Source organism: Neomonachus schauinslandi, chromosome 7, assembly GCF_002201575.2.
Source record: "Neomonachus schauinslandi chromosome 7, ASM220157v2, whole genome shotgun sequence".
Lineage (NCBI taxonomy): Eukaryota > Metazoa > Chordata > Mammalia > Carnivora > Phocidae > Neomonachus > Neomonachus schauinslandi.
Window position 1 is genome coordinate 24,364,055 of NC_058409.1, and position 27,886 is coordinate 24,391,940.

At 54.0% G+C, this 27,886-nt stretch overlaps 1 protein-coding gene across 4 annotated transcripts; it reads right to left on the reverse strand.

Annotated features, from left to right (window-relative positions):
• On the reverse strand, positions 1-25,529 carry SEPTIN8 (septin 8). 4 transcript variants are annotated; one of them, XM_021702134.1, is made up of 10 exons: positions 25,400-25,529; positions 14,077-14,197; positions 12,922-13,117; positions 12,399-12,579; positions 11,727-11,888; positions 11,062-11,158; positions 10,661-10,829; positions 10,363-10,495; positions 10,075-10,265; positions 1-1,349 (listed from the first exon to the last, which is right to left on the reverse strand). In XM_021702134.1, the coding sequence occupies exons 1-10, from the start codon at positions 25,427-25,429 to the stop codon at positions 1,184-1,186; spliced, it is 1,446 nt and encodes a 481-aa protein (XP_021557809.1). In that variant the 5' UTR covers positions 25,430-25,529; the 3' UTR covers positions 1-1,183. The 4 variants fall into 4 exon arrangements, with proteins under 4 accessions (XP_021557809.1, XP_021557808.1, XP_021557812.1 ...); XM_021702133.1 differs by having other exon boundaries at positions 12,399-12,585; XM_021702137.1 differs by lacking the exon at positions 1-1,349 and adding an exon at positions 5,048-7,638 and having other exon boundaries at positions 12,399-12,585.
• Between the last annotated feature and the right edge of the window lie 2,357 nt (positions 25,530-27,886).

A 27,886-nucleotide genomic window follows, 5' to 3' on the forward strand; every position in this document is an offset into this window, starting at 1 on the left:
TGATACAGGGCTTTGGCCTCTTTATTTTCTTTTTACAGTTAATTCCACGCGTAAAAGACTTCTTAAAGCACTATGGCTCTGGCTATACCCCAAATGAGCTGCTGAGGATGGAGCTGGCTATTTTGGACAGACTGCACTGGGACCTCTATATTGCGACGCCGCTGGACTTCTTGACCATAGTAAGTACGAGGGGTTGGCAGAGTCTACCCTAGACTCATTTGTACCTTTGGAACAGCTGTACACAACGTAGGACGGCCAAGCACAGGCAGGCACACGCCCTTGAGCATGCACCACGGGGAGGTGACCCACAAGGCTCACGACATACGTAAGAGTGAAAATGTATCTTAAATCCAACACAGTTCCACCAGACTCCCACTTCTAAAAGACATTAAATTAACTTTATAAAGATTTTTAAACGGCACTATTGTGGCGAGTTTCTCTTTTAAATACACACTGCAAAAATATTTAGCTTTCCATTCTATGAATACTGTACATAAAAAGCTGTCTGCTTTTGCTACACTTTACACACATTCACTTAGCTGTCTTTATTCACCTACACACAATCCTTATTGAGGCTTTAGACCATATTGATCTGGCACTTAAAAAATGTCGTATTAGTTGGTATTTTTTTAGTTCGGGAATGATGGTCATCCTTAAAGATATGATTCTGTTAGTAAGGCAAAATTATGCAATGTGGAAATGTCATGGGGTTTGGGTCTATTATGAAGCATGAAGATTAAATCACTAAGGGCTGTTTCATTATGGAAACTGGCCACTGTTGCCAAGTTGCAGTTTCTTCTCATGTCAAACAGATACAAGTAACTTTTCTGCTACCTTAATCTTGAATAGTATGCTTCTGTTTTTCAGCATAGAAACATTGTAATCTAGGTACTTTAAGCTCATAATGACCATGTCAGGAAGCAGATTGTCTTTTCTCTCCAAGGTTGAAGCTCAGCTTGGCCACAGAATGAGTATTAAGCCTCAAGTCCCTTGGGGGGCCATGGATGGGAATGAAAAGGGTGGGGCAACTTTTGATGTTCCCTGATGGAAATTGAAATTGTTTGCACTTTTGGTCATTTATCTATGAAAGGTAGGGGGGTTTGTGTTCTAACATTAAAAACCACGGTCTCTAGTTCCACGCCCTGGTGGTCGTGGGCTGGCCCCACGTGGTGGAGCTGCTGCCTCAGAGGAATCCTTCCCTCCACGTCGCGTCCCTGACCAGGCAGCTGCAGCACTGTATGGCGGGCCACCAGCTGCTGCAGTTCAAGGGCTCCACACTGGCCTTGGTCATCATCACCTTAGAGTTGGAGAGGCTCATGCCCGACTGGTGTACTCCTATATCTGATCTGCTAAAGAAAGCACAGGTAGACATCAACTTGGCCCCAGACCAGGCTCTCCACTTTGCCCCTTTAGCTGACGCACTCTGCCCCCAAAATGGTACGCATCACCGTTGTGGGCTCCAGAAGATGCTCTGGCCACAGTGACTCTGTGAAGAGTCTCCCCTAAGGGCTAGGCTTTGTACACTTGGCATGCCCTCTGGATGAGTATGGGATACATGTTGCCTTTACTGGACCAATTGGTGGGTTTCTCTGACAGTAAGAAGAGATTTATCTCAGTGGCTGCCCTTGTAGTCAAGAGGATGGGGTGAGGTCAGTGGGACATGCACAGCTCAGGAGGAGGCAACCCTGAGCTTAATATGGAAGAGGTTAAATTTCAGACCCCTCACGCTTTATAGGACTCTATGGTACCAGGTACTGGGGTACCATGAGGCAGGTATGGAAGGGTCGGAATCCCTGAGGACGGACAGGGTAAGATGGAATGCATAGTTAGACTAACAACAGCTTTGCTGAGTTTGGAGATGGATGTCCCTGAGATGGTGGGGTTAATGCTCTGAAGTCAAGTGGTTAGACCTTCCTGAAATTGCTCTATGCTAACAATTTAGCACTCAAACTTTGACTTAGGATGTAAAATGGTTCTGCTTCAAGGATGACCACTCTATTTTAATTACAGGTCAGTACTGAGCAGTTGAGCCACTGCAAGGGACTGGTAAAGCAGCATCTGAGAAGTTTGTAGTCCTCCTGCTCAGACAACTTTCTGTCCCACCTCCCGGCCTCTGTGCCCCTATCCCTAGTACCCTTTCGAGCATAATGGCAACCCCTCCTTGCTGGGACTCCTCTGAATTCTAGGCTTTACTGATCCTGTAACAAGGACGGGAAAAGGCACTGGAAAGCAACTGAGAAAAAGTTCCTGGGTCGTTAGAAGGCAATAAAGAGGAAAAAAGGCAGGTCAGGGTCACTGGTGGGAAGGACAGTCTGAAAAATCAAGACCCTGCTTTCCTCTCTCCCATGGGTCTGAGACCAGGGTGAAGGAATGAATAGTCATACTGTAGCTTGGTTTTCCTTCTGCAGCAAGGGCTGGTATGGGTCCCTCAGGGAGCTGGAGTCAAGCCAGCGGTGGGTCTTGCTCAGGTCCGAAGGGCCGGGCTGGTTCTGACTGACCAGTTCTCGCTGCTCCACTGGCCAGAGCTGGCCAGGTTCTTCCAACTTCCCAGGCTTATACCAAGCACAAACCTAGCACTTCAAGTCCCGGTGACCCTGCCCATCATTGCAAAAATGGGACCATCTCTCCAGGTGCATTTCCCCTGACTTGGTCCTGACTTAGGTCTTCTCTTACAAAAACTGGATCATAAAGTATGCTTTGTTTAATGTACAGCAAGTTGATCAAGCTTAAAACATGTTTTTTCCTTTGTTACTCTTAATCAAAGTAGTCTCTGAGCTTAGAGGAATTTTGTGCTAAAGAGTGATCTTAGCAGCCGACCCCCACTGGGGGAAACACAGCTCTGAGAGCTGTGGGTTGAAATGAGCAGGTCCTGGGGCTGAGCCTGCTCCAGCCACGGTGCTGCTAGAAGGCGCTTACCAGCATGGCTGTGAGGGAGAAGCCCGCTCTCTGACACCGCAACACCGCAGAGCCATTCCCCAGCCAGCCACGTCCGCCAGTTGTGTGGCGGATAGGAATGACTGCAGCACTGTTTACCGGTGCTTGGTGAAGTCTTGCCACTGTGAGCAGTTTTTGTAAGTGCGCTAAGCCTTGGGGGCGGCTAGTGGGTGCAGAGCAGTCGGAGACCAGATAAACTATACCAGTGTCTGTACAGATCTCTACCTCCTCTCCACACAAATCTGCTCATTGGAGCTTTTGTAAAAATAAACTTGAATTCCTTTCAACCTTGTCAGAATCTTATTTTCAGTGTATCAGATACCATGGATGTAGACTTGATAGTCCAGTATTCTTGGAATATCCTGTCCTGGGTCCCAGCAACAACTGTCTCCCGTCCAGCACAGAGGGAGAAGCTGAGGGGCAGCACACTGCTCAGGGCAACTCCCACTGGGGGCCACGACTGCCTTCTGCCTCCTTCCTTGCACTTGGAGTGGGCGCCACAGTGGGCGAAATATGGGCTCACAGTGAGGGCCCACCCAGGGCAGGCTGTCTCTGACTTTGGAGAACTGCAAAGTCCCTTAATCAGGTAGCTCTGGGTGTAAACTGGGTCCTCAGAGCTAATCTCTCAATCAGAGCAAATGAGTAAAAGGAGAAGGCAGACCTGTGAGCCCTGTACTGGGATAAGGTACAGCCCTGTTGTTCCATCTTTCAGTAAACCATATTCCTCTTCTTCGGGAAAGCAAACTTGTGCATTGCCAAAGTACCACTTGTGAGTTTAAGAAAAGTTGTTATGCTGTTCAAGTGTGCCTTGGGATTCCAGGTCCCATCCTACTCTCCTTTTTTTCTTCAGGAACTCCTTTCCCACCTCAGATCAGAGATCGGGGACCACTGTGGTGGGAGAAATATGGACACAATCTGTCTTGCTCTTGTCCCCATCTCCAGAAGGGCAGGGGCTGGTGAAGGACTGTGGCTGCAGAAAATGGAGATGTGTGGAGACTCGGGCAGATGGGCTGAGAGCAGGATAGGTGAGTAGCATGGGCCTTTTTACTTCTTATCCAAATACTACTTCCCCCAAATGGGTGAGCTGAGTTGTACAGTGCTGTTCCCTCCACCAATGAGGCCCTTCTCTCCTCTGGTTTCCTGGAGAGTCTCTGTCCTTCAGAGCTCGAGGAAGACTTTGCTTCCCTGGTACCTGCCTCCCTGCAGGCAGAGCTGAGCGGTACTTTCATGAGAGAAGTCTGCAACACAAGGCTCCCTGCTGGGCTGTCAGCTCCCTGATCTTAGTCTCCCTCTCCTCATTTTGGTCTTCCCAGAGATTAATCTAGTACCCAACAGAGAAAGCGCCTCAACAAGTGGATCCACGAGCTTCTCATCACTTCCCTCAACCGCCCGTCTGCCCTTCTTCCACCAAATATTCACCCAACAGGGCATCCCATCTCTACCAAACCATCTCAGGTCCACCAACCCACACTGTCAGACTGCACACTTGAATTTGGGCTACATTTTCACTGTTCTTCTGTGATCCCATTGGGTTGCCACGGAGGAGCTATAGCTCAGGAGTTAAGGGACACAGACTACCAACATGCAAATCCCAATTCCCCTAGTTACTAGCTGTGTGACCTTGGGTAGTGACTTTACCTCTCTGTGCCTTACCTACGAAATGGGGAAAACAGTACCTAATCATAGGATTATTATGAGGATGAGAGGAATTAATGCACGTAATGCAACTTAGAGCAATGGCTGATATACCACAAGAACTCAAGTATTAGATGTCCTATGTCAAGCCTACTCCACAAGGATGTAAACTCTTAAAAGGCAGTGTTTACCCTCTCCTGGTCCCGCACCCAGTCCCCCACTGAAGATGCCTGGACCATAGGCTGTGACTTCTCTTCCCTAACTTTTTCCTCCATCCCACACCCCTTCCAGAGCCTTTCACAGATGCCCAGAGCAGAAGTCGCTGTTAAAACATAACTCCTATAGAAGCTGGTCAACCCCACAAAGTTCACGGAAAAGACAAGCTGTATTTTACTAGAGTTGTAGCAGATTAATAGGCTAGGAAACGGGTTAAATCAGAAAAGCTATTGCCCAAAAAAGACACCACAAAAACTCAAAATAAATGCAAAATTTAATGGGAAAAAAAAAGAGTACAAAGTGAATGGAAAAGAACAAAAACAGTCAATGTATGAAGGAATAAATGAATTAACAAGTGAAGCAGTTTTAGAAAAGCTTGTTAACATAACGGAGGAGCAAGCCACACTTCCCTCGGGCCTCTTATCCAGTAATACGAGCCCCACTTAACAAGCACCCACACAGAGACACACAGAAACATATATTCAGTCAGTCTGTACAGTTACAAACCACCTAGACTCAGGTTACCCATCACCAGGGTGACCATACATCCCGGTCTGCCTGAGATCATTCCAGCTTACACCTGTTGATCTGGCATAATTACTAAGAGGACCTCCTTTTACTCTGAAAAGTCTCAGTTTGGACAATAAATTACATGATTCTACCCAAAATCAACTTGGCTTATGAAAGACATGCTAGAAATGCCCTGCGTAGCCCCGCTGACAGCCCTGATAATGCCAAAAGGTGATTCTGCAAAGGAGTGGCACATCAGATACCGCCGGTAGGCCTCCCGTCCCGGGCGGGGGAGCTTGTTCAATAATGGCCCGGTTTAAGCTCACCTCGTGCACCCAGGACTAATTTGGTCTCAGCTAACGATGATAAACTTCCAAACACAAGCAGCACAGACAGAGAAGTGCAGTGAGGCTCACTAAGGCCAACGGGACCTGCGGAAGCAGCTCAGACCCCAGAAAATGTAACAGTGCCGGCTCTCCCCAGAGATGCTGGGAAGCGTTGCACCCACAGGCAGGTAACCAGCCACAAGTCTGGCATTCCAGTATGCCTGGGGTGCAGCCCACAGGCTGTGGTGGGTGGATGGCAGAATATATCCACTCCAGAGTCCCCAGATTGGCCCATGAACCAGGAGTCTCCATTTCTTAAATAACCAGTGAATCCGCGGGGTTGCGGTGCCTCATCTTCAGAAATATGAGAGTGAAGACACTCTCAGGCATATAATCCCCCTAAAGCCAAGTCACTTGAGGCCCACGTGGGCCTTAGGTATATGCCCATTTGCCTTTTGAATGCCCACACTGAAGCCCCTCACAATCTGGATCCACCCCTGGTCACGGCGGGACACTTGGCAGAGTTTCACTCTGGGCATCCTCCCCACTCTGAATGGAGCCCCATCGCGGAAGCACAGCATGAAGCCAGGACTCGGTCCTGGAAATCAGTAAAGCCAAGGGGCCAAGGCAGAAAGGGAGAAACAGTGATGGGAAGGAGGATGGAGGACAAGTAAAAACAAACGACCAATGCAACAATAAATTAGTGCAGCTTCCCAAGGCTTCTGACGAGGGAGTGTTCTAGACCGTGAGCTCCTTGAGGGTAGGGCTGCATGTTATTCCGGGGAGTCTGTGCCCAGCACAGTGCCCCATCAACATTAAATGAGCTCCTTCCTTTGAGCTACTCATTTTTCATCTCCTATTGTATCACACCATATCCTCAGCCCTGACACTCCCACTGGCTCGCAAACCCACAGGAACGGAGAAGAATCAATGCCACTAGTTCTTTCTTAAAATGATCCCCTGAAGAACGCAGTGGAGAGGGGAAGGCTCCCTCGCTGGTAGCGTTTTCTGAAATTGTCCACACGCATCAGACACCTTCATCTCTTTTCCTTGTGACTCAGCCAGGAAAACAGAAAACAGTGACCTTGAGATAAAAAACCTTTTCCCGGCTGAGTCCTCTGCATTTGGGAATATGCAGGCTTGGTTTGGGGGTCTTAGTTGGAATCAGACACTTAACACACACGTGGAGTTGGTCCCTGTTTATAGGCAGCACCTCTGGAGCCCACAGACAACGGCTTTGGGCTACTTTCCATCTACATTCGCATTAAAAACATTGGACGTGGTCCTTGTTCATGACCCACTTTCATCCGTAAAGAAATTCCGAACACTGTCCTCACAGGATGTTTATTGCCCACCTCTCCCTAAATATTATAGGGATGCTTGATACATAAGAAAAATTTAGAGATATTTTTAGTTCTTAAAAATCAGGGAATCTGGGTTACTTATGAAAATAACGGGAGAGGGTATTATCTGTCTTCACGCTTGTGCCAAAATAAAAATTTAGAAGTCTCCTAAAAGTTATTATTGAAATTAAGCTCTAGGTTAGAAAAATTAAAATGAAAGGGAATCGGGTAAATTTTGCAGCATGTATACCAGACCACGCGGCTGCACCTAGGGCACCGCGTGAGTTGCCATCTTGACGCTGAACAATTAGGCCAAGCATCGCCGGCTGGGGCCTTCGCGAGAGTGGCACATAACTGCTCCGTCAAGGAATAGTGACACTGTAAATGGAAGACCAGCCACTGGCTCTGAAAAAAATAAACCTTGTCAGTTTTGGATTCCAGCATTCATGGCTTTGACGTGTTTGCATAGAGAAGGGTGGCCCGCCAGGCCCAGGGCAGCCTGGGGGTGGGGGCGGGGGACAAAGCAAGGCTGTAAACACTGGAGTCTGTACCAGCTCCCAGTCCGTCCTCACACCATGTTATGGGAGAAGAAGGGTCACAAGGTGTAACTCAAGCAACTTAACACATGAAAGTCTAAAGTCCGCTCTTGACATGTAAGTCTGTGCGTGCGTTAACTGAAAAATAAAAATAAAACAAACAAAACAAAAACAGACACATTAAAAGATACGCAGACGACCAAATCAAACAGAAACAAAAGACAGCGAGTTGGACGCTGGGAAAGGGCAGTCAGTTTGGCATTTGTGACGAGCAAAGCAGAGAATTCGCTTCAGTTTGTGGCATCCCAGGCTGAGGGTCAAGATCTGATTGGGAAGTAATTTTGCAAAAATGGATTAAAATTTGAAGACCAAGTATAACCCATCAAAGCAATTCAACTAAAGGTCATGAAAAACAACCCCCCACCACCACCATCACCTCGAATGCACTCCACACTGACCCCCTTCCCAGGACGGGAGGAAGGAGCGCTCCCAGCCACCTTGCCTAGCCCACTCCTGGCGCCCCCCCCCCCCCAAGGCCAGCACGGGAGCATAGGGTCTCTCCTGGTGGCCAAACTGACTGAAGCTTTCTGGCATGTCCAGCAAGCTGAGAACACCTGTCTCCCAGACTCGGGCCACATGGGAAAAGCAGGGAGCCCTGACACCGGGGACGGACTCCCACCCTGAGGGCTGTACCCGGGCAGCCAGCCAGCCTGCTCTCCACCCCCCGGCCCTGACCTGGCCACCCGGTCCTCGTCTTCCGCTTCTGAGGGGTTTTCCATAACTTACTTCCTAACGGACTCTCCTTTTCTGAAACCAGATGGCCTGGGCACCATAGGCAAGGAGCAGGGCAAAGTCTTGTTAGGTGCCAGCACCTGGGACACAGACCCACACATCTCTTTCCAGGAGAAACCAGATTTCTGAGCCACTCGCTTAAAACCCACATGGGTTCCAATTTACAGAGTCCCCAGGCTCACCAAGCCAAGAGCTGGACATGGGGCCGGGGCTGGAAACAAATGCAAAGCAGAGAGCAAATTCACATGGCGGAGGGTGGATTTGGGGCTAGCGTCTTCCCTGGGGACAGGCAGGGGATCATCTCTGCCAGCAGTGCCAGCAGATGGGGGGGGGGTCACCAGTGAGCAGGATGAAAGAGGCTATAGAAAGGAGGAGGGTCTGTCCCAAAGCAGAGGGCAGGCCTTAGGCATAAGAATTAGCATTCAATTCCTAAATGCCTGGCTTTGTCCCCCTGGCCTCCCCCAGGGAGCAGCTCATGAAGTTTCTTTTCCGTACATGTGTCTACGCTGCTGTGCTTATGCGTCTTGGGGGCTGTGTGTGCTGGTAGATATGTGCCTGAGTGTCTGCATGTGACGGGGCTGGAGTGACAGTAAGACAGACCATGTCTGTGTAGGTGAGCGGGGGGGCGCTTGTCGGGGAACGCAGTATTGGGGGTGGGGAGGGTGCTGACGCACAAGGAGCATCGCAGAGCCGACAGCTTCCTATGCCCTGGATGGCCTTAACCACAGGGCAAGGAAAGGAGGACCCGGACACACACATTCCCAAACATTCCAGGAAGAAATGGGAGTCCAAGGAGCCCAAGGATGAGGGCAAAAATGGAATCACCCGCCTAGTTCCTCAGCTGACAAGAGAAAGAGGGTACCTGACACAGGCCAGGGGCAGGGGAAGCAGGGATGGACGAGATCCCACAGTGGGATGTGGTACGGGACACTGAATGAAGTGAGGTGGAGGAGGGAGAGCCCCAGGAGCCAGGGCATCTGGACTCCAGCTGAGAGTGTGGAAAGAGCCTCTGAAAAAAGCCAAGGAGAAATGATTCAGAGTTGCCCCCACCTGGCCAAGAAGCTGACTGCACGCCTGGAGGCTGGGAAAAGCCTCCTTGCCCTCCCCAGTCCTCTCTCCTCCAACTCTAACTTGAAGGGCAGCCCATCTATGGGGCAGAACCCCCAGAGCCCCCTACGGGGAGCTGCTGTCCTTCCTTCCACCAGGCAGTGAGCCTACTGCCCAAGGGGTCAGTGCTGCCTGGGCTCAAGCGTCTGCTCCCTCCATCACCACCTGCCAGCCAATGCGGGTCCCCCATCCGCTGTCTCAGAGACTGAGAGGGATGCACCACAGCTGCCCAAGCAGAAACCACAGGAGCTTTTGGAATCTGGAAATGCTCACATTCCCAGGCCCTGCCCCTCTCTGGGCCTGAAAGACCTTCGCTGAGACCTCTACACCCTCTCAGGGCCCACACCCTGCCTATATATATGGCCCAGTCTTCACCACCCCAGCTCTGAAGGGGCTGCAGGAGGGGGGAGAGAGAGAGGAGAGAAAGAGAGAAGAGGGAAAGGTGGGGGGGTAGCAAAGGTCACTTGTGCAAGACAGAGAGTGCACAAATACCTTGTATCCTGAGATATCAAGCTCACCAGTGAGAGGGAAGGAAAGGTGGGCAAGAATGAGATGGGAACGCAGGTGGGAATGAGAGCAAAACGGTGAACAGGTGCGCGTGGGCGAGAACCGAAGTAAACTGAGTGGCACCCAGAGGGAAAAAGAGCCAGTGTGGACAGGGGGCCCACCACCTACTTCTTCTTGTCCTTGTCCTTCCTCAGAGGCTGCTGCGAGGTGGCATGCAAGGCCTGGGACTGCAGGGCCTCCACCGCGGCCTTCCTGCGGTTGAAGGCATTGGTCTCCTCCTCCAGCTCCCGGCGCTTCTCCTCCACCTTGCGCTTCTCCTCCTGGTGGACCCGCTTGAGGTGCTCAAACTTCTCGTGGAGCTGGGAGCAGAAGTGGGGGAGCTCTGGCTTCGTGGGGACCCCGCCAGGCCCCGGCCTCCCTCGCCTGGCCTCACCACAAACCCGAGCCCGCACACACCTCTCTCTCCTTCTCCTTCAGCTCCAGCTCTGTCTCCTTCACTTTGTTGACAAACATCTGCCTCATCTCTTCCTCCTTCCTCTGCAGCTCACTCAGGAACTCCTTGCGCTTGGCCTCGTAGGTCTCCTGCAAGCTGTGGAGGCCGAGAGAGAAGAGGCCAAGGGTAGGACGGCGGCGGGCCGGGGTGGGGCAGAGCCAGAGAAGGGGGATGGCGATGCTGGGGCCCCCACGGCCTCTCTCCCGGGCTCACGAGCCCCCAGGCACAGATGCCAGCGTGGCTGTGGAGACAGGCGGTCACCTGAAGGGCTGGCTGTCGCCGTCGCTGTCCTGGAAGCCCATCTCCTCCAGCTTGCAGCGCCGGTACAGCTCGTAATGCCGGCTGTGGGTCTGCTCCCGGAGGTCCTCCATGTTCACCCGGATCAGCATCTCCCGCAGCTTCACGAAGTCGCAGTGGTTCTCGTTCTCCACTGAAAGCGCAGGGCACGTGGGTCATCAGGCGGGCACGCAGACGGGCACCGGGAGGAGAGGACACAGGACAGCGGCCAAAGTGTTACGGGCAGACTCCGGAGGCGGGACGGGCAAGGGACGGTCCCAGGGAGGACACGGGACAGAGGCTGCGGGCAGCCAGGAAGGACAGGATGCTCCATCTGGGCCGACTCATGCTCCCGACTGCGGACACGCTCTCCCCACCGCACTTACCCTGCACCACGCCCCAAGGGTACTGCCGTGCCCGGACCAGCTTGTTCCCCACCTTCACCTCCTCAGTGCTGCCCACCACAGCGAAGGGCAAATGTGCCTAGAAAGGAGCCCAAGGATGGCTGAGCAGGGGGCTGACAGACCAGTGGACAGACCCTGTCCTGGGCCCCAGGGAGGGGTGGCCAGACCTGAACAAGGCCTGACCAGGGCTCACTTCCTGGCTCTCTTTTGGAGAAGTATCCTAGAGCCTCCAAACAGGGGAGCAGGCTGAACCTGCACCCCGTCTTCCTCATGTTCGAGGGGTCCTTTCAGCCCTTGGGCTCCCCAGGGGCCAGTAGAGGCTCCCTCACAGGACTTGCAAGCCTGGCTTTCTTCCAAGTTCCCAAGCCCTGGCATCTGGCCTGCTTACTCCTCCAGGTTTCAGTTCCTGCCCAGAATCCTTATCTTGTGAAACTTAAACTCAGGGAAGGCCCAGCACCAGCCCAATACCCGATTCCTCCCAGCTCCTGGCCATAGGACATAGGGCCGGCTGGCTCCCAGATGCCCACCCGTCTTTCCTGGAGAAGCTAAGGCTGGGATCCTGGGAAACCAGAGTCTCTGGAGCTATGTGTCACAGATCTGTGCTGGCTCCAAGCCCTCTGGCCCCAAGGCCAGTGCCCCATGCTCACATTCATGACTGCGTTAATCTCGGCAACAGCCTCGTCATCAGTGGGAAACTGGTAGATCTGAACCCCATTGCTGACCAGCTCGCCCATGATCTTGATCTTGAACTTGTGGAGCTCACTCTTGGAGATGGTGTCAGCCTTGGCAATGATGGGAATGATGTTCACCTGCCAAGATCAGGGGAGTAGGCAGCAGGTTAGTTCTCTCTGACTATGGACAGCCCTGCCCAGGCCACATGCCTGGGCAGACGGGCAGGAGGCCAGAGAGATGGAACTGCTTCCATGGGCAGTCCCGGCTTGAACCCAGCCACTGGGGCCTTTCTAATGGGTGGTGCTTCTTATAGCCCTGGTTCCCCCAAACCACATTCAGCCCCAAAATTAGTCCTCTGGGCAAACCCAGCTTTGACCTGAAAATAAGAATCAATTCAGCTAAAAGGAAGGCACTCAGGACCAGACCCATGAGACAGAGCTCTAGAGAAAGAGCCCAGAGTGAGGGGAGCCCACTGGAGCAGGAGGGACAAATGCAAGAGAAGACAGAGAGAGGACCAACCTACGGGCCTATCTGCAGGGCCCAAAGCGGCAGAGCCCCTGTCAGGGACCACAGTGGGCAGTCACACCACAGCCCCCAACTCAGGGGAGGACCATGAAGCCCAGGGAACAAGTCTGGGGGGTGCACACCTTGCTGTCTAGCTTCTTCATGGTCACCAGATCCAGGGACTTGAGGGAGTGCCCCGTGGGCGTGATAAAATACAGGCAGACGTGGATCCTCGTGTCGTGGTAGTCAAAGAGGGAACGGCGGATCTTCAGTTCCTCCTGCAGGTAGTTTTCAAACTGCGCGTCGATGTAGTCGACTATGGGCCTGTAACTACAGACAGCTCCATCACCCAGGAGGCGGGCACTGAGCCTCAGGGCGTGGGGCTGCCCACCAGCCTTCCCTCTGTGGGGACAAGCGGCTTCTGCCTGGGGGGGGTCCCTGTCTGGGGACAGGTGGCCGACCCTGTCTCCTAACCTCCAAAGAGGTCCTCAGGAGGTATTCCCTGAGAGGCCTTCCTCTGGCCCCTGTGAGGTATGAGGCCGGCTGATTCATATGGGGGCAGCTTGGAATGAAGAGTGTCAGGGCAGGGTGAACCAAGGCCGCCACGGGGGAAGGGAGGGAGGGAAGTGGAATGAGACTAGGCGGGCCACCCTTCCCGCCTCTTGCCTCTCATCCTTATTGATCTGATCCCCGAAGCCCACAGCATCCACAATGGTCAGCTTGAGGTGCACATTGCTCTCTTGGAGGTCATAGGTCTGGGGCCGCAGGCGCACACACTCCTCATGGTGACTGGCTTCCTCAGTCTCGAAGGTCGTGTTGAAGAGCGTGTTCATCAGCGTGGACTTGCCAATGCCAGTCTCCCCTGGGAGCAAGGAGTGGAGGAGAGAGGATGTCAAAGGCTGGAGCCGGGGCTGTCCCTGGCTGCTGGCTAGGATGGGTGGGGCTCAGGCACCCTCAGCCTCCACACAAGAGAGACGGGCAGGCCTTTAACTCCATCCCTCGCTGTTCCCCTCCCCAGAAATCATCCTTCTCGGTGGCCTCAAAAATAATGTGTGGAAGCAAGGGCCAGAAGGCTGACTTGGACATAAGCCATGGCTATGTGGGCAGTTATGAGATCCACTGGACAGTAGCCTCTGCTGGCCTCAGTGGGACCCAGTCACCTGCTCTGCACACCATCCTTCCTGGGCCCAGGCTGGTCATGGGCCCAGCAGGGCCAGGGTGTGAAGCCACCAGTGGCCTCTTGATCCATCTAGCTTTATCTGGCTCAGGATAGGCTGCTCCCTGAGGCGCACCCACAGCCCAGCAGATGCCAGGGCGTAGACACCTGGAGGGGGTGGTCTGACAGAGCTCTTTGTGCCCTCTGGGAGCATTGAGGCACATGGAACCTCCCAGAGTCTCCCTGTTTGGGGCTCTGTTTGTTCAGATGTGTGCTGGAGCTCACATGATACTATAATAGAAGGGGAGTCTTGTTTACCATAGTGTCCTTGACACACAGTAGGAACAACAGTAAATGTTTTTAACACAAACACACAAATCTAAAAACCTCTGTGATAAACACTCTCAGTTTACAAAGCATGTTCACAGGTCTAATTTTGTTCACTCTTCAAGGCCCCTGGAGTCAGGCCCCCCAGCTCCGTCCTTAACCCTGGCAAAGACACCAGTCAAAGTGTCGCCCTGACCCCCCCCAAAGAGTCTGCCTGGGAGGTCCCTGGTAGCTCAACAGGTGGACAGGGCAGCAGCACCCCATCTCCTGGATGGCTCCTGTCCCCCACCCCACCCCCCCCGGTCTGAGACCACCCCCAGCCAGACCATGACACATACCCACACAGAGGATGTTAAAGCTGAAGCCCTGTGTGACCGACTTGCTGACCAGCTGGTCCGGGAGGCTGTCGAAGCCCACGTGGCCCCCAAGGGAGAGGCTCCGAGGCTCTGGCTCTGCATTCTGCCAAGAGAGAAACGGAGGAAGCAGTGAGCCCACTGGGGAAGGGGGGCCACGTGGGGAGAGGCCAAACCCCAATGTCCCGCCCCCCTTCCCTTGTCTGAATTCTCAGCAAATCTCAGGACACAGTGTGAGCGCACCAGAGCTCCAACTCCAGGAGGAGCTTCTAGAGAGGAAGCCCGGGGCATGTCAGGGCGCCTGATTCCATCCCAGAAAAGGGCTATCACCCATGCCTCTTCTCTACTGGGGCGTCTCCTGGCACGGATGGCCTAGGAAACCATCTATCCTAGTTGCTACCCCTGAGGGCTCACCTGTCCTCCTGCCCAAGAGGGGGCCCCAGACGGTCCCCAGATCTTAAATAGAGATTTCAAGAGGCCAAGATTGGATAGCGTGTATGTTCCGGCAGCTCCCTCCCAGACCTCACAGACACTCCTACTGAAGCAGGACTCAAGCAGAGACAGGTCTGGCCTGACCCCTTCACACTAGTTCTCCATCAGAAGGCCTCCCCGCCACCAGTGGGCCGGGCTCACAGTTCTCCACATGCACCCCTTGCTCCCCATGCACCCAAGCATGGAGAGCACAAATGGGCCCTGCTCACGGGGCCGGTGCTCCCTCGCACCCGCCACTGGGTCTCAGGGCTAGTCTCTGAGGCACTGTGACTGAGGCCTCATCCCTCCTGCCTCCGTGGTGCTCTCTAGGGACTCCCAGGCTCTGGCTCATGCCACCTTCCCACACCCACTCCAGCCTGGTCGTTTAGACAGAGGATTCTGGATGAGAACGTGGAGTCCTGGCCTCAGGAGAGAGGCAGGCAGCAGGTCCCGAGTGAGCTGGGGCCACTGGAGCTGATCCACAGCACTATAAAAAGAAACCACCAGGACCCGAAGCAGAGGGTCAAAGTCAGACTCCAATTTGTGCGGATGATTTCTCCACTTCCCTGGGAATGGGGATAAAATGCTGTCCTCCCAAGGGAAGGTTCCCAGGCTCAGCCTTTCCAGCTTCGGCCCTCGTGAGGGCAGGCCTCTGACAGCTTCATGTTGGGCAGAAACACATCTGCTCTATTCTTGAGCCCCTCGGCCCTGGCTGCCCACTAGAAAGAGCAAGGCCAGGGAAGGGCAAAGGTGTGAGCCCCATCCTGCCGTCCTGTCCACAGCGCCAGAGGGGGAGGAAACAGGCCCAAATGAAGGCAGCCCTAGGAGCTACTGATCAGTAGGACGGTGGCAGTTCTCACGCCAATGTGGATACCAGTGGGCCGGGCCCTGGCTGCCTGCCCTCCTGCAGAGGGATCTGCTCAGCACCTCAGCCTTCCCTAACTCCTTAGTAGCCACAGCCTGTTGGCTCAGCCTGAACCCCTCTAACCATTCTCTCCTCCCAACCACAGCCCCCTGGCACATACACTCAACCTTCCCTTCTTGACCAATGATGCCCATCCCTCTCCCCGCACCCCCCACCCTGGCTCAGTCACTGCAGACTTCAACTGATGATAGCCAGGTGTGTGTGTTGGTAGCCTGGACTCCACGTGGACCCTCTGGGCACTGGTACCATCTCCTCAAACAAGTCAGGGTTACCCCTACACCTGCTCTCTGATGACCCTCTCACCACAGAGCCTCTGTTCTTACAGCTGACCCTTTCTCCATCTCCTCTATCCCCAGGGGATCATGTTACAACCTCCCCACTCAAGCCCAGGCTCCCCCCAGGACTGCAAACATGACCCAACAGAGAGGCCCTAAAGGCAGCTTCCTCTCACTGGTGCCCACATTAGAAACAGTAAAGACAGCATAGGATGTCCTGGGCCAGGTCCAAACCCCCAGCATGGCATTCTGGGCCCTTGATGGTCTGAGGCCTTCCTCAAAGACCCAGCCAGTTTAACTCTGAATTCATTCTTCCAACCGGTCCCTTTTTCCAGACTCCACAGCTCACTCTCCCTTTTCCCTGGCACCTGCTTCGACCTGGCCCTACATACTTACATTCCACACCCCTCCCTTGGCTGTGACCCCATTTCTTTGCACTATGCGTTGTCCTTTTTTTATATATCCTGGTTTTCCAACTCTTTGTAAGTTCCTCGAGGCTGCTGCAGGCTGGGAGAGGTCGGGCTTTCTGCTCTTCCCACCCTCCCACCAGTATGCCCAACAAGCCACACAACGCCGCCATTTATAAGCCACTGAACACTGCCTTCAATCGCTACGGCATCGGGGGCATCTGCCCACCTCACACAGAGCTGCATTATGTAGTCTCGGTTCCACCTGCTCATCGAAGCCTAAGGATCAAATGGAGGACAGAACGGTTAGTCTAGAGCGTTTTTTTTTTTTCAGGCGAGACTGAAAATCTCCAAAATTTAAGGCGTGCTGTGCTTGCAGAGCAGGCTCTGTGTTTATTCATCATCTTCTTCCAAGGGTGACACAGTCAGGATGCAATCCAACATCCTGTAGCCTGCCGCCAAAACCCACCCAGTCAGCTGCGTCTGGAAACCACGCGCGCGCACTCAGCTGCAGAGTGCTTGCCCAGGAACGGAGACCATCCCCTTTCTGAGTCTCCCACTCTGTCACAGTTCCAGGCTCCTAAGGCTAAGAGCAGCACTAGGGTGGGGGGTCCTCACGTAAGTCCACCTATCCTCCCTCGCTCAGCTAGCCCTGGCTGCCTGCACCCACACAACTCCCAGGCTCTCTCTAGAGAAGTGTGTGGAGTCCAGGGAGGTGTTTATCTCCAGACTGTTGCCCAGGCTGCACTCTGTCACTCCAGGGACCACAAACCTGGGGCAGTCGACGCCTGCTCAGGAGCTTCAGGGCCCATGGGAATGTCAATCTCCAGGGCATGCGTGCACACACACAGAAGAACGGCCACTGGTCCTGAGGAGGACAGACTGGTCCTCCTTCCCTGGTCTGGGGAGACTGATCTGACTTCCTGGCTCTACTGCGGTGTGACTCTCACTAACGCCAACCTCTCTGATCCTATATTTGGCATCAACAACATATGATCCAAGGTGCACTGCTCACTCCAAGGTGCCTGACCCAGGTGTCTCAGCTGACCCAGGCTTGGAGGAGCTAGCAGCCCCCGAAGCATCACCGGCACGTCTCGGCTAACGCAACTCAGAAAGAAATTTCAGATCTCCCAATGGCTACCTGGTGACGCTGCAAAATGCCCTGCAATTTGCAGGTAAAACTTCAGCTCCCACTCTAAGGGTAGGTCCTAATAGCCCTGACCCCATCAGCATGATCCCATGGCTGGCTCGGGGACAGGCAGGTGACCCAGGCTAAACCTGGATGACCATCTCGTAACCATGAGGGGAGCTAGCATCAGGCTGCAGGCCACTCAGAGGACGGCAGTGCCAAGAAAACCACGGAAGAGAGAAAGCCAGTTTCTACTCTACCTCCGGGCTTTTCCCTTTACCCCCTGGCCACACCTCCCCTTTACTGCCTCAACTAGTTGAGTGGGCCTATCCAGCACTCACAACTGAGAACATCCTGACTGCTAGGGTTTCCAAAGTGACACTCTGAATGCAGAGGAACAGAGAGAAAGCGAGGAAAGTAAGGACAGGGAAGGAAAGAGTGCACAAAGTAAAACATCTCAGTGTTTGCAACCAAAGAAAGGAACAGATGTCAAATGAATGACCCAACAACTCACTGAGGACCGCTCTGTGTAAACCAAGCTAAGTGGCTTACAGGCTCCTACACAGTCCCTCCCCACCCTGTGTGGCAGACACCATTATTATCCCCATTTTATAGGTAAGGAAACTGAGGAGTACGGACACTTAGAGAACAAATCGGGGCAGAGCTAGGATTTGAGAGTAGCCAAGCCCTGGCCCCAAACCACCAGGCCATACTGCCTTCCCTGTTCTTACAAGGTTCCTGACCCCTTCATTCAGTCACTTGGCACACACGCGCAGGACCCATCCGCTGCATGTGCCAGGCACTGGGATGGCTGCCAAGGAAAAAATGAGGACACCGGATCCTCGACCTCAGGGGCTCAGTCGAACACAGTTTAAATTCAAAGGCCTAGAGAGGCCAGGCAGGTAATGTCAATGGGTGAAGAGGAAAAAGTAGAGTCATAACAAGGACAACAATACCTAACAGCTATGGAGTGCTTACCACGTACAGCTCTGAGTGTCATTTTGTCCACGCATCAGTCCTGTGAGCTAGGCAGTCATATCACCTCCATCAAACAGATGAGACAATCGAGGCTCCAAGAGATTAAGTAATTTGCACTGCTCAGGCGGGTGAAGCCAGGATCTGAATGGAGACAGGATGACTGCAAAGCCCAAGCTTCCAGCTACATCACTGCACGGCTTGCTGGCTGTGAGACCTGCTGACTTGGCTGAGTGTGGGGTCCCCCAGGGAGAGGTGGGAACGCCAGGGAATTGCAGAGCCTGTGCTCGGTCCACAACCACCATGGTGCGGCAACTCCAGCCAACTGTGGGAACGTAGGCCCGGTGCTGACCGATCCAGCAATGTTTGAAGAGCATCCACAAATCTAGATCATCATATGCAATCCCCTAATTTTTAAAGGTTGGCACCCAATACAAATTGGGAATGCCATGGGGCCCAACATAACCTGTCTGGGCGTTGTACCCGGTCTGTGGCCTGACAATCCGCAACACGGCGTCTGGTAGGAGAGTGAGCTGGAAGGACAACCCACCCGTGTCTCCACTCTTGGGGCACGGAGGCCAGCGGGAGAGCGCTCCACAGGAGGAGTCTTCAGCAAGACAATTCAGGTCAGCCCCTGGTGAGGAACGGGCCCAGCTTCTGGCCCTGTGCACACGCCCAGGTCCCTGAGGTGCTGGCTCAGGGGCTCCAACTGTCCTCAGAGCTCCAGACCAGAGAGTCAGCAGCTCTGAGCTCTACACACATAGGGCCATTATCCCCTCTCTAATCCCTAACAAGCTTTTCGCTCCTGAGCCAGGCCCCGGGCTTCTGTGACATCATTTCTTGGGCACATCAAAGTCAACGACCAAAATAACCACTCAGGCCAGCCATGTTCCTCCATGTTCCTCCGTGCTCGGCCATGCAGAACAAAGTAGAGAATGGCATTCTCTTATGCAGCCCGGTGGATAACGAGGATGTGGATAACAAGGACGTCGTTTTCCTGACCAGGAAATGCTCTATCTCAGCTTTCAGGAGCATCCCTAATTGCCAGCCCAGAGGAGCTACTCCTCTCACCAAGAAGAGAGGTGGGCTTTGGAGAGAAACCATGTCTGAGAGCTCGCCCACACAAAAACATGATTTTATCCTGAAGAAATTAGAAATCTGCTGAATGCCTGAACCAACAGAGCCAAAGAAGGTGTGGATGAATAGAGAACTCTGAGGTCAAACCTCCCAAACTCGGTTGGTCATTGGGATGGAAGCAGAAATGGTACCCCACTGTACGGGTATTTGGCACCTGAATCCTGGACAAAGAGCAACGCCCCACCCGAGGCCTTCCAAAGAGTTCTCCGGGGCCTTGGTCTTCAGACAACTCTTTTCCCCCAGGCTCCCAGGCCTAGAACCCATTGGCCTGAGCACCTGCCAGGCAAACAGGAAGCCCACTCCCCAGGAAAGCCCCAGCCCTAGGGAAGCCCTGTTAATCTTGAGCAAGGGACCAAGGAGTCATTGCCCCACTGGGAGCCTTCCTCACCCATGTTCCTGGCATAAACCACACCACCCCCAGCTCTAGCTACTCTAAGCAGCCTGGGCCTTAAATAGCCAGAGCAGAGGCCACTGGCCAGAACCCATGGTCATAGCGCAACTGTCCTTGAGTCTGAGAGGAATCCTAGGAATTTTCCCAGGAAAGGCTTAGGCTCATATCCCAGGATTCCACAGCAAGCCTCTAAGCCCAGGTCAAAGGTTACGGGAAATAACCAAAGGGATGTGTGCGGGAGGGAGCAGGGGAGAATGTTGCTCTCCTGGGCCAGAAGGGGAGGACAGAGGCAGGATTCACCTATCTGTAATCAAGGAGACACCTGTGAACAAAAGTGTCTCTCTCCTAATGCAGCATCAAAAAAACCAAAAACCTGGGGGGAAGACATGAGCAGGGATCAACCTGCACGGTGCCACCATGGTGGACATAATGACAGACACCAGCTAGGCCCCAGGAGGAGGCCACCATCACTCTAGAAAGGCCAGTCATCTCTTTCTCCCTCCTGGGAAGTGAAGGAGCTTTAGGAGCAAAACCACCCCCCAGGAGCCTAAGGCCACCCCACGCCCTGACCCCTATACTCCATTCTCTCTGCTTCCCTGTCTCACTAGCAGGCACTTTCCTCCCTTTTCGTGCACACAGAAAACCAGGGCTGCCGTTTAGCAACATAGGATAGTTTGTTTCACACTTCTCAAGTCAAAATAAGGTTTCTAAGAAGTCAAGCGCAGTTACTGGTCTCTAGGTCCAACCAGCTTGCCCCAAGCCTAGGACGCAACAACTTCTTGGGCTTTATGGTGCTGTCCGAGAAGGAGTGGTCCTTTCCACCATGGAGGAGAAGAGAAAGACGCTCTGGGCCTCAGAAGGTACTGGAAACTCATGTGTTCATACTTTCCCACTTGGCTCAGGGACTCCGGCGACAGCCCCCACTGCTTTGCAGCAGGGAAAGCCGTAAGTAGTCTGGACATCACCGGAAGGAAACAGACTGTGTTCCACAGTGAATGAGACCCTACCCTTGGAAGGGGGGATGTGGACATTGAAGGTGACCCTCCCCCTCTCCAATCCCAGGATGGATGCCGGCACTGAGAAGGGGTGGAGAAGTGCAAGGGCACCAACATGGGCCAGTGCAGGCTCAGGGCTACAGTACTATAGTTTTGCTGCTTTCCCCATTCACCCCAGCCCCAGGCAAAGTATCAGATTCGCACCCTGGCCCCACAACCAGGTCCGGAAAGTGGACTTGGGTTCACGTCCAAAGCCTCTCCAGAACCCTGGGCCCCAGGTGGCCCAAGCCCCAGAGGCCTCCCATAGAGTAGCTGGCACCTGCAATCTGAAATAGGTCCTTATTCCCTCCTCCCCTGACTCTATCCCTCCAACATGGCTTCCAGGATAGGGACCAAGAACTGCCTAGAAGCCAGGTGTTCTGAGGAGGAGAATATCTAATTTGCACCAAGACCACTCAAGGCAATTCAAGTATAGATACAACTGAGATGCCCCTTGCCCTGTCTTCCACCACCTCTTCCCAGCCACGGTTCCTCATATAAGTCCTGAGGATACAGAAGTCTCCAGCAAAGAACACTCCGACTCTAGCATGAGGGCACGCTGCCCTTGGAAAATATCCCTTCCCCGGTCAGATGGGTCTCCCTCCTGCCTGCACAGCTCCAGGTCTGGCTGTCTGGGAAAGCTTGTGCCTTGGGGGCCATGCCTGGGGATCCCGAGACCCATGCAGGCAGCACAGGGGCAGAACGGTTGGAGAGGCTGCAGGGGATACACAGAGGCTGGCCAGCCCTCAGGCCCTTTGCTCTGTCATCCTGCAGCTGCTCTCTTCTGGTAGCTGGACCCAAGCCACAGAGATGTTCATGGTAGTTAATGCCCCAAATACACACCTCCACCTCGCCCATCTTAGAGCCCAAAACTCAGAGGGCTTCACCCCTTTGTCATCGCAAGGGTTACTTGGGCGCTGGGGTTGGGTCTCAGGCCTAAACTGACCAATGACCAGCGTCTGCAGCCTCACCCAACTGCGGGCTGCCGGCCTCAACAACCTGATGGGCACAAAACATCCAGAGCCCTCCCTGATATCCAAAGCTTTCGACAAAAGTCAGGCCTGGGGTCCCAGCCTCCATCCATTCTCCCATCTTGCTGGCATTGTAATTAGGCTCCTTCTTGCGACCTTCTCTCTTTCTACCCTGGTAAGTCCCTTATCATGTGTTCCCTTGGATCGCCAGTGGCTTCCCAGCAGCCTCCCTGCTCTGACCCGTTCCAAGCAAGGTCCCAGGCAGACCTTCCTAAAGTTGGCACCCATAGCAAGGCACGATGTCCGTGAGGGAGGTGGGGCAGAGCTGCAGCCTTGCAGGTGGTGCTCACTTATGACCTCTCAACACCACCAGGCACTGAGAGCTTCACAGATGTCCCTTGCTGAGCTCTCTTCTCTCTCTCAGAACGGCTCAGCAGGAGGTGCCTGGCCATTTTTACAAGACAGGGAGGTACCACTCCATGACAGAGCCCTGTTGCACGAGAGAGTTGCCTCCCACACACCCCTTCCCACCAGTTTTTGCTTTAGGGAGGGAATAGGCACTCCCTGGATAGCTTGCTTCTTGGGGAAGTGTCAAGATTACAGGGTGACAACGGAAGTGACAGATGGTGCCGGGGATAAAGCGGAGATGGCGGGGGGGGGGGGTGCGGGGAGGAGGTGACTGGCTAGGAGGAATGCCAGGCGTGAGGCTGCCATGCTGCACGCTTCTTCCCTCTCCCCCTCATAGCCGCACTTTCTCCTGGCTCTAAAGCCTCCCTCACCTTGGAGGGAGATTCTGACAGAAGAAACACAGGAGATGGCCCTGGAGGCAGGAAACTCCCGGACCCAGTAAGTGGGGGGGGGTGGGGGGGAGCGTCCTAGTAAGGAGGAGGAGCACAGCAAGAGTGCACAGGAGTCTGGCTGCTCAAGGAAGACAAGAGGCACCAGAAACTCCCCAGAAGGCTGTCCCAGACACACACATCCAGGAGATGTCAACCCTAACCCCACGGCTGACCTAGGGTTGAGCAGAGGCTAGCCCGGATGTAAAGGCTACTAAGAATACTTATATCATGCTATGTGGGGACTAGGAACCCAGCACTGACCTCGAGGTACAACTCTGTATGCTCATCTGAGCTCCAGGATGGGACAGTTTCCAGGCCAGCCAGGGCTGAGCTGACCACCAAGCCAGCCTGGGGGGGGTGGAGGGGGGTGCAGGGAGTGTAGACCTACAAAAGCTCCATCAAATCATACCCTCATGGCCAATGCTTAACACCAAAGTCAACCCTGAGGCTGGAGAGACAGCTAACCATATCTCTAAACATGCCATAGACTGCAATTAACCTTCCACAAACTCTTTGAAGAATATTAGTATGGTTGGGCCCATTTTATAGCAAGATAGAAAAAGAAATGATTTTCCCAGGATGACAAGCCAGGAGAAGAGAACAGAGTCCAGACTCCTAAATTCAGGCCAAACCCCACCCAAGGTCTCCACCCAAATTCAACCCTATGCAAGTCCTCCCAGGAGGCTGACAGCTCAGAGCGTGGAGGGTGTGGAAGGCGTCCATCCAGCCAGCTTAACCTGGCACAGTAACCAAGGCCCCTGAGCTCGGGCCGTACAACCATACCTGAGTCAGTCCCCTGTCTGTGCCTTGACCCAGCAAGGAGATGATACCCGAACTCCTCACAGAAATGCCGACACGGGAATCTGAGGGGAAGGGCCTTGCCAGCCCACCTCCCAGCAGTGCTATCAGGCCTCTCAGCTCAGGGTCTGAGGACCATCTCTGGGCGTGCGGTGACAGGAGCCCCAGGGAGGGCACCGAATAACGGAGCAAACTCCTTTTCCGCTGCCTTCTTACACAAAGGGCCACTGTCCACATCCACCCGGACACTAGGTATCACATGTCATTTGCTGAATCCTTACCACGTGCCAGACACTGTTCTAAGTACCTCACCTGGATTTTCCTACTGAATCCACCCAATAACCCTAGGAGTAAGGTAATATTTTTATCCCAATACACAGAGAAGAACACTGAGGGGTTAACTAACGTGCTCAAGGTCACATGGCCAATAAGTAGGAGTCCAGGATTCATATTGGGCAGTCTGATTCTGGTTACTCTACATACCATTCCCACCAGCAAGACCAACTGTTAGAGCAACCTCTGGCCACAGACAAGACTCAGACATAACTTTCTGGTCAGCTGGGCACAGAAAATGTACACAGACACGCACGCACAGATGCGCAAACACTCCCAGATCTCTTGGCCTCCAGCTAATCAGCAGGTCTCTTAGGATTCAGGGACTGCCCTCCTTGGGTACATAAATTCCAATTTACAGTGCAGGGGTGAGGTAAATCTCTGATTCACCCAACCTCTGAGTCGGCTCCTCCTGTTATTTAAACTTACTTGACTGACACAGAGCCCCCTCCTCAGTGGGAATAAAACACCTCAGAAATTACAAAACCAAAAGCTCCTGCTTCAGTTATGCATATTTCCAAAGTAGACCAACAAATGTATTTTCAGATTAAAGGGTAAATTTACATACATAAATTCAGATGATAGTATTTATAGCATTAATTACATAAGTCCTAGCTCCTTAATTTAGCCCCAGAACCAATTCCTTATCAGTCACATATTCAACATTTTCCCCCTCCCCCACCCCGCTACAGCCCCGGGCCCTCCCTCCCCCTTCCCGCCCGACCAGGGCCTCACATGCTGGCAAGAGGACACAGCTCCCTTTACTGTCACAGCCCAGCCTCCCAGACACACCCAGATCCAGCCTTAGACACCAGGGGACAGGCAGACACAATCCCCAAAAGGCCCCCCTCCCCCAGGTGAATTATAAACATCTTCAGGAAGTTGGCTATTGCCGGGCTCAGCCCCACAGACACCCCCGCAGGGACCACCGGAGCCGGTAGCCCTGCAGAAGGCAAACTCAGACTGGGGCCCAAACAAACATCCACTTGGCTGAATCTAGAATCGCTCGTTCCCGGGAGAATGGCTGCCTCAGACCGGACCACTGAGGCGGGACCTGCCTGGAATCGCCCCCAGGATCTGGGCGCTTAGGTAGGGAGTGAGGTTGGGAGACGAGCGGAGAGGGGGGAAGGCAAAGCAGGCCCAAGGTCTTCAGGATCCCAGTCTGCAACTACCCTGAGCTCATGTGAAGAACTCCCTCGGATCCTTCTGGGATTCATTCTCACAGGCTGTGCCCATCCAACAGCACCTGCGCGGCTAGGAATCTCCCCAGGGAGGTGTGGGGGTCGGGAGGATCCTGGATTCCCCCCTACCCCCACCCCGCGCCTTCCTCCGGCTCCTGGCGCCCCAGTCTGTCCTCGCACCTGGCCCGAACCAGGCAGGGTATTTATTTGCTCCTTCCCGCGAAAGAGGTCTGCCTCTCGTGTGCCCAAGGGGGGCGCCCCCGCCCGACGCCCCGGGACCCCAAGCTAGCGCTGCCAAGAGCCCGCTCTGGGGTCCCCACGCCGGCCCCGCGTCGAGGCCCGGCCGCGCGGAGCTGACAGCCCGCCCGGCGCCCCCGGCCAGCTGCAGGGCGGCCCCCTCCCCGCGCCTCCCGCGCGCGCCGCGGCCCGGCAGGGCCCTCACCGAGAAGCGTTCCAGGTCAGTGGCCGCCATGGCGAGCTCGCACCGCGCGGGCGGGCCGGGGCGAGCACCCGGGCCGCGAAGGGGACCAGCCGGCTGCGGGACGCGCTCCGCCCGGGCGGCTGCGGCTGAATGGATCCAATATGGCCACTTCCTGGAAACTCCCCTTGGCTGCGGCGGCGGGAGAAGTCGCGGAGCCGCCCCCGCCCCCGCCCGCGGGACCGGCCTCCCCGCCCGGCCCCGCCACGAGCTCAGCCGGAGCCCCGCTTGGACGGCCGGGGGTCTCCGCTGCGAGGCGGGAGGTGCAAGCTGCAGGGGCTGCTGGGACTTGTAGTCCGCGAGTTGGGGGGCCGGGAGGGCAGTGCCTGGGGGGCCAAGGGCCGATGCGCGTCTCTCTGGGAGGCTGGGGCCGAGCCCGGGTGGTTTTGACAGGGCCCCGCGCGCTAGGAAGCCACTTCCTTGGCGAAGAGAGTGGGGTGGTGCGAGCGCCTAGGGGTGTCCCCCACCAAGCCGCCTGCACCCTGTCGGAGCCTGCAAATGCCCTGGGACCACCGGCCAGAGTGTCCACGGGCTACTTGCCGCCCGTCCGGGCCAGGAGAGGCCCCCTGAGCCTCGTATGCCCGTGCCCTGGGCCCCACCTGATGCTCTGATCGGAGCCAGGGCGGGAGCCGGGGAGGGACCCGCGAGTCCGGCCGGGCGGCCTTCCCGGGAAGGGACTAGCCTTCCGCTCCTGCAAGTTGACTCCTTGCGCAACGAATGCGCAGGATGCTCATTTCACCTCGACGGTCAAGGCACCAGATTGCAAGTTGTCATCACCCTGCCCCAGGGACTTGGGGCGACGTCGTGATGCAATCTGGGCCCTGTGCAAAGAGAATCACAGATCCCAATGCATGCACATTCTCTCTGCTAACCTTACTACTCAAAATGTGCACAAATCTCTGAAAAAGAACACTTCTGCCCAAGCCGATGGCTTCAGCGAGCTGTGGTCCTTTTCCCTGACTACCAGTACAAAATCTAGCTCCAAATCTAAAAACCTCCTTTTTTCTTACCCTTCCTTCTGCCTTTCTGCTCTCAGGAAATAGGGCAGGGTGGCCTTCTGCTCCTCCACTGGCCTCATCTCCCCACATTCCACCCTCCATCCCTCCCCCTCATCACTCCCAATATCTTCCTGAGAAAAAACCCCCTGTCCCTCCTACTCAGAAACTTGTGCTGGCTAGAGGTGCCCAAAGACCATATCTGGACTTGGCACATCCTGATTTAAGAGATGCCCCCTTCCTGCCCCTTCCACTGGCTTACAGGCAGGTAGGTGACCTTGTTACCCTGAAATGGCTTTCTCCTCGTCTCTCCCAGGCAAATTGTAGCTTGTCACTAAAGTGAACTGACTCAGGGCGCCTGGGTGGCTCAGTCGGTTAAGCGTCTGCCTTCGGCTCAGGTCATGATCCCCGGGTCCTGCGATCCAGCGCTGCATCGGGCTCCCTGCTCAGCGGGGAGCCTGCTTCTCCCTCTCCCTCTGCCTACCTCTCTGCCTACTTGTGCTCTTTCTCTCTCTGTCAAATAAATAAATAAAATCTTAAAAAAAAAATAAACTGACTCCACTGGTCCTTTTGGACTCAATGTGTTCACTTTGTTCCTCTCTATCATGGTGTTTCATATGCTATATAGTAGTTACCTATAAGAAATAGGCAGAGCAGTGGTAAAGTGAGTTGGACCAACAGCAAACCTCCTGGGTTGGAATCCTGCCTCCAATCCCATGCTAACTTTTTAATCTTACGCAATTAACTGTCTTTTTCCTCATCCTAAAAATAAGAATTAGAGTACCTCTGTCACAAGATTAAATGAGACAAAATAAGTAAAGGGCTTTAAACTGTACTTGAAATAAAATGCTTAATAAAATCTCTCTCTCTAGACTATAAAGGCTTTGGGGCACCTGGCTGGATCAATCAGTGGAGCCTGAGACTCCTGATCTCCAGGTTGTGGGTTTGAGCCCCACATTACAGGTAGAGATGAGTTAGAAATAAAATCTTAGGGGTGCCTGGGTGGCTCAGTCAGTTAAGCATCTGCCTTTAGCTCAGGTCATGATCCCCAGGGTCCTGGGATCGAGCCCCGCATCGAGTTCCCTGCTCAGTGGGAAGTCTACTTCTCCCTCTGCCTGCCACTCTCCCCACTTGTGCTCTCTCTCTCTGTGTCAAATAAATAAATAAAATCTTTAAAAAAAAATTAAATCTTAAAAAAAATAAAAAGACTATAAAGCCCTTAATGTCAGAACAGAGAGACAGACACAGAGACAGAGAGACAGAGACAGAGATCAATGCTGAACTGACCACCCTAGACCATACCTGCTCTTTCCTTTTTTCCTCCATAAGAAAGAAATCTGTCACCAATGCCATTTTCCCTGCGTTACAACTCTCTGAGATCTGCCCTAAATTATTTTTTTTAAGATTATTTATTTATTTGAGAGAGAGAGAACAAGCCATGGGCAGAGGGAGAGAG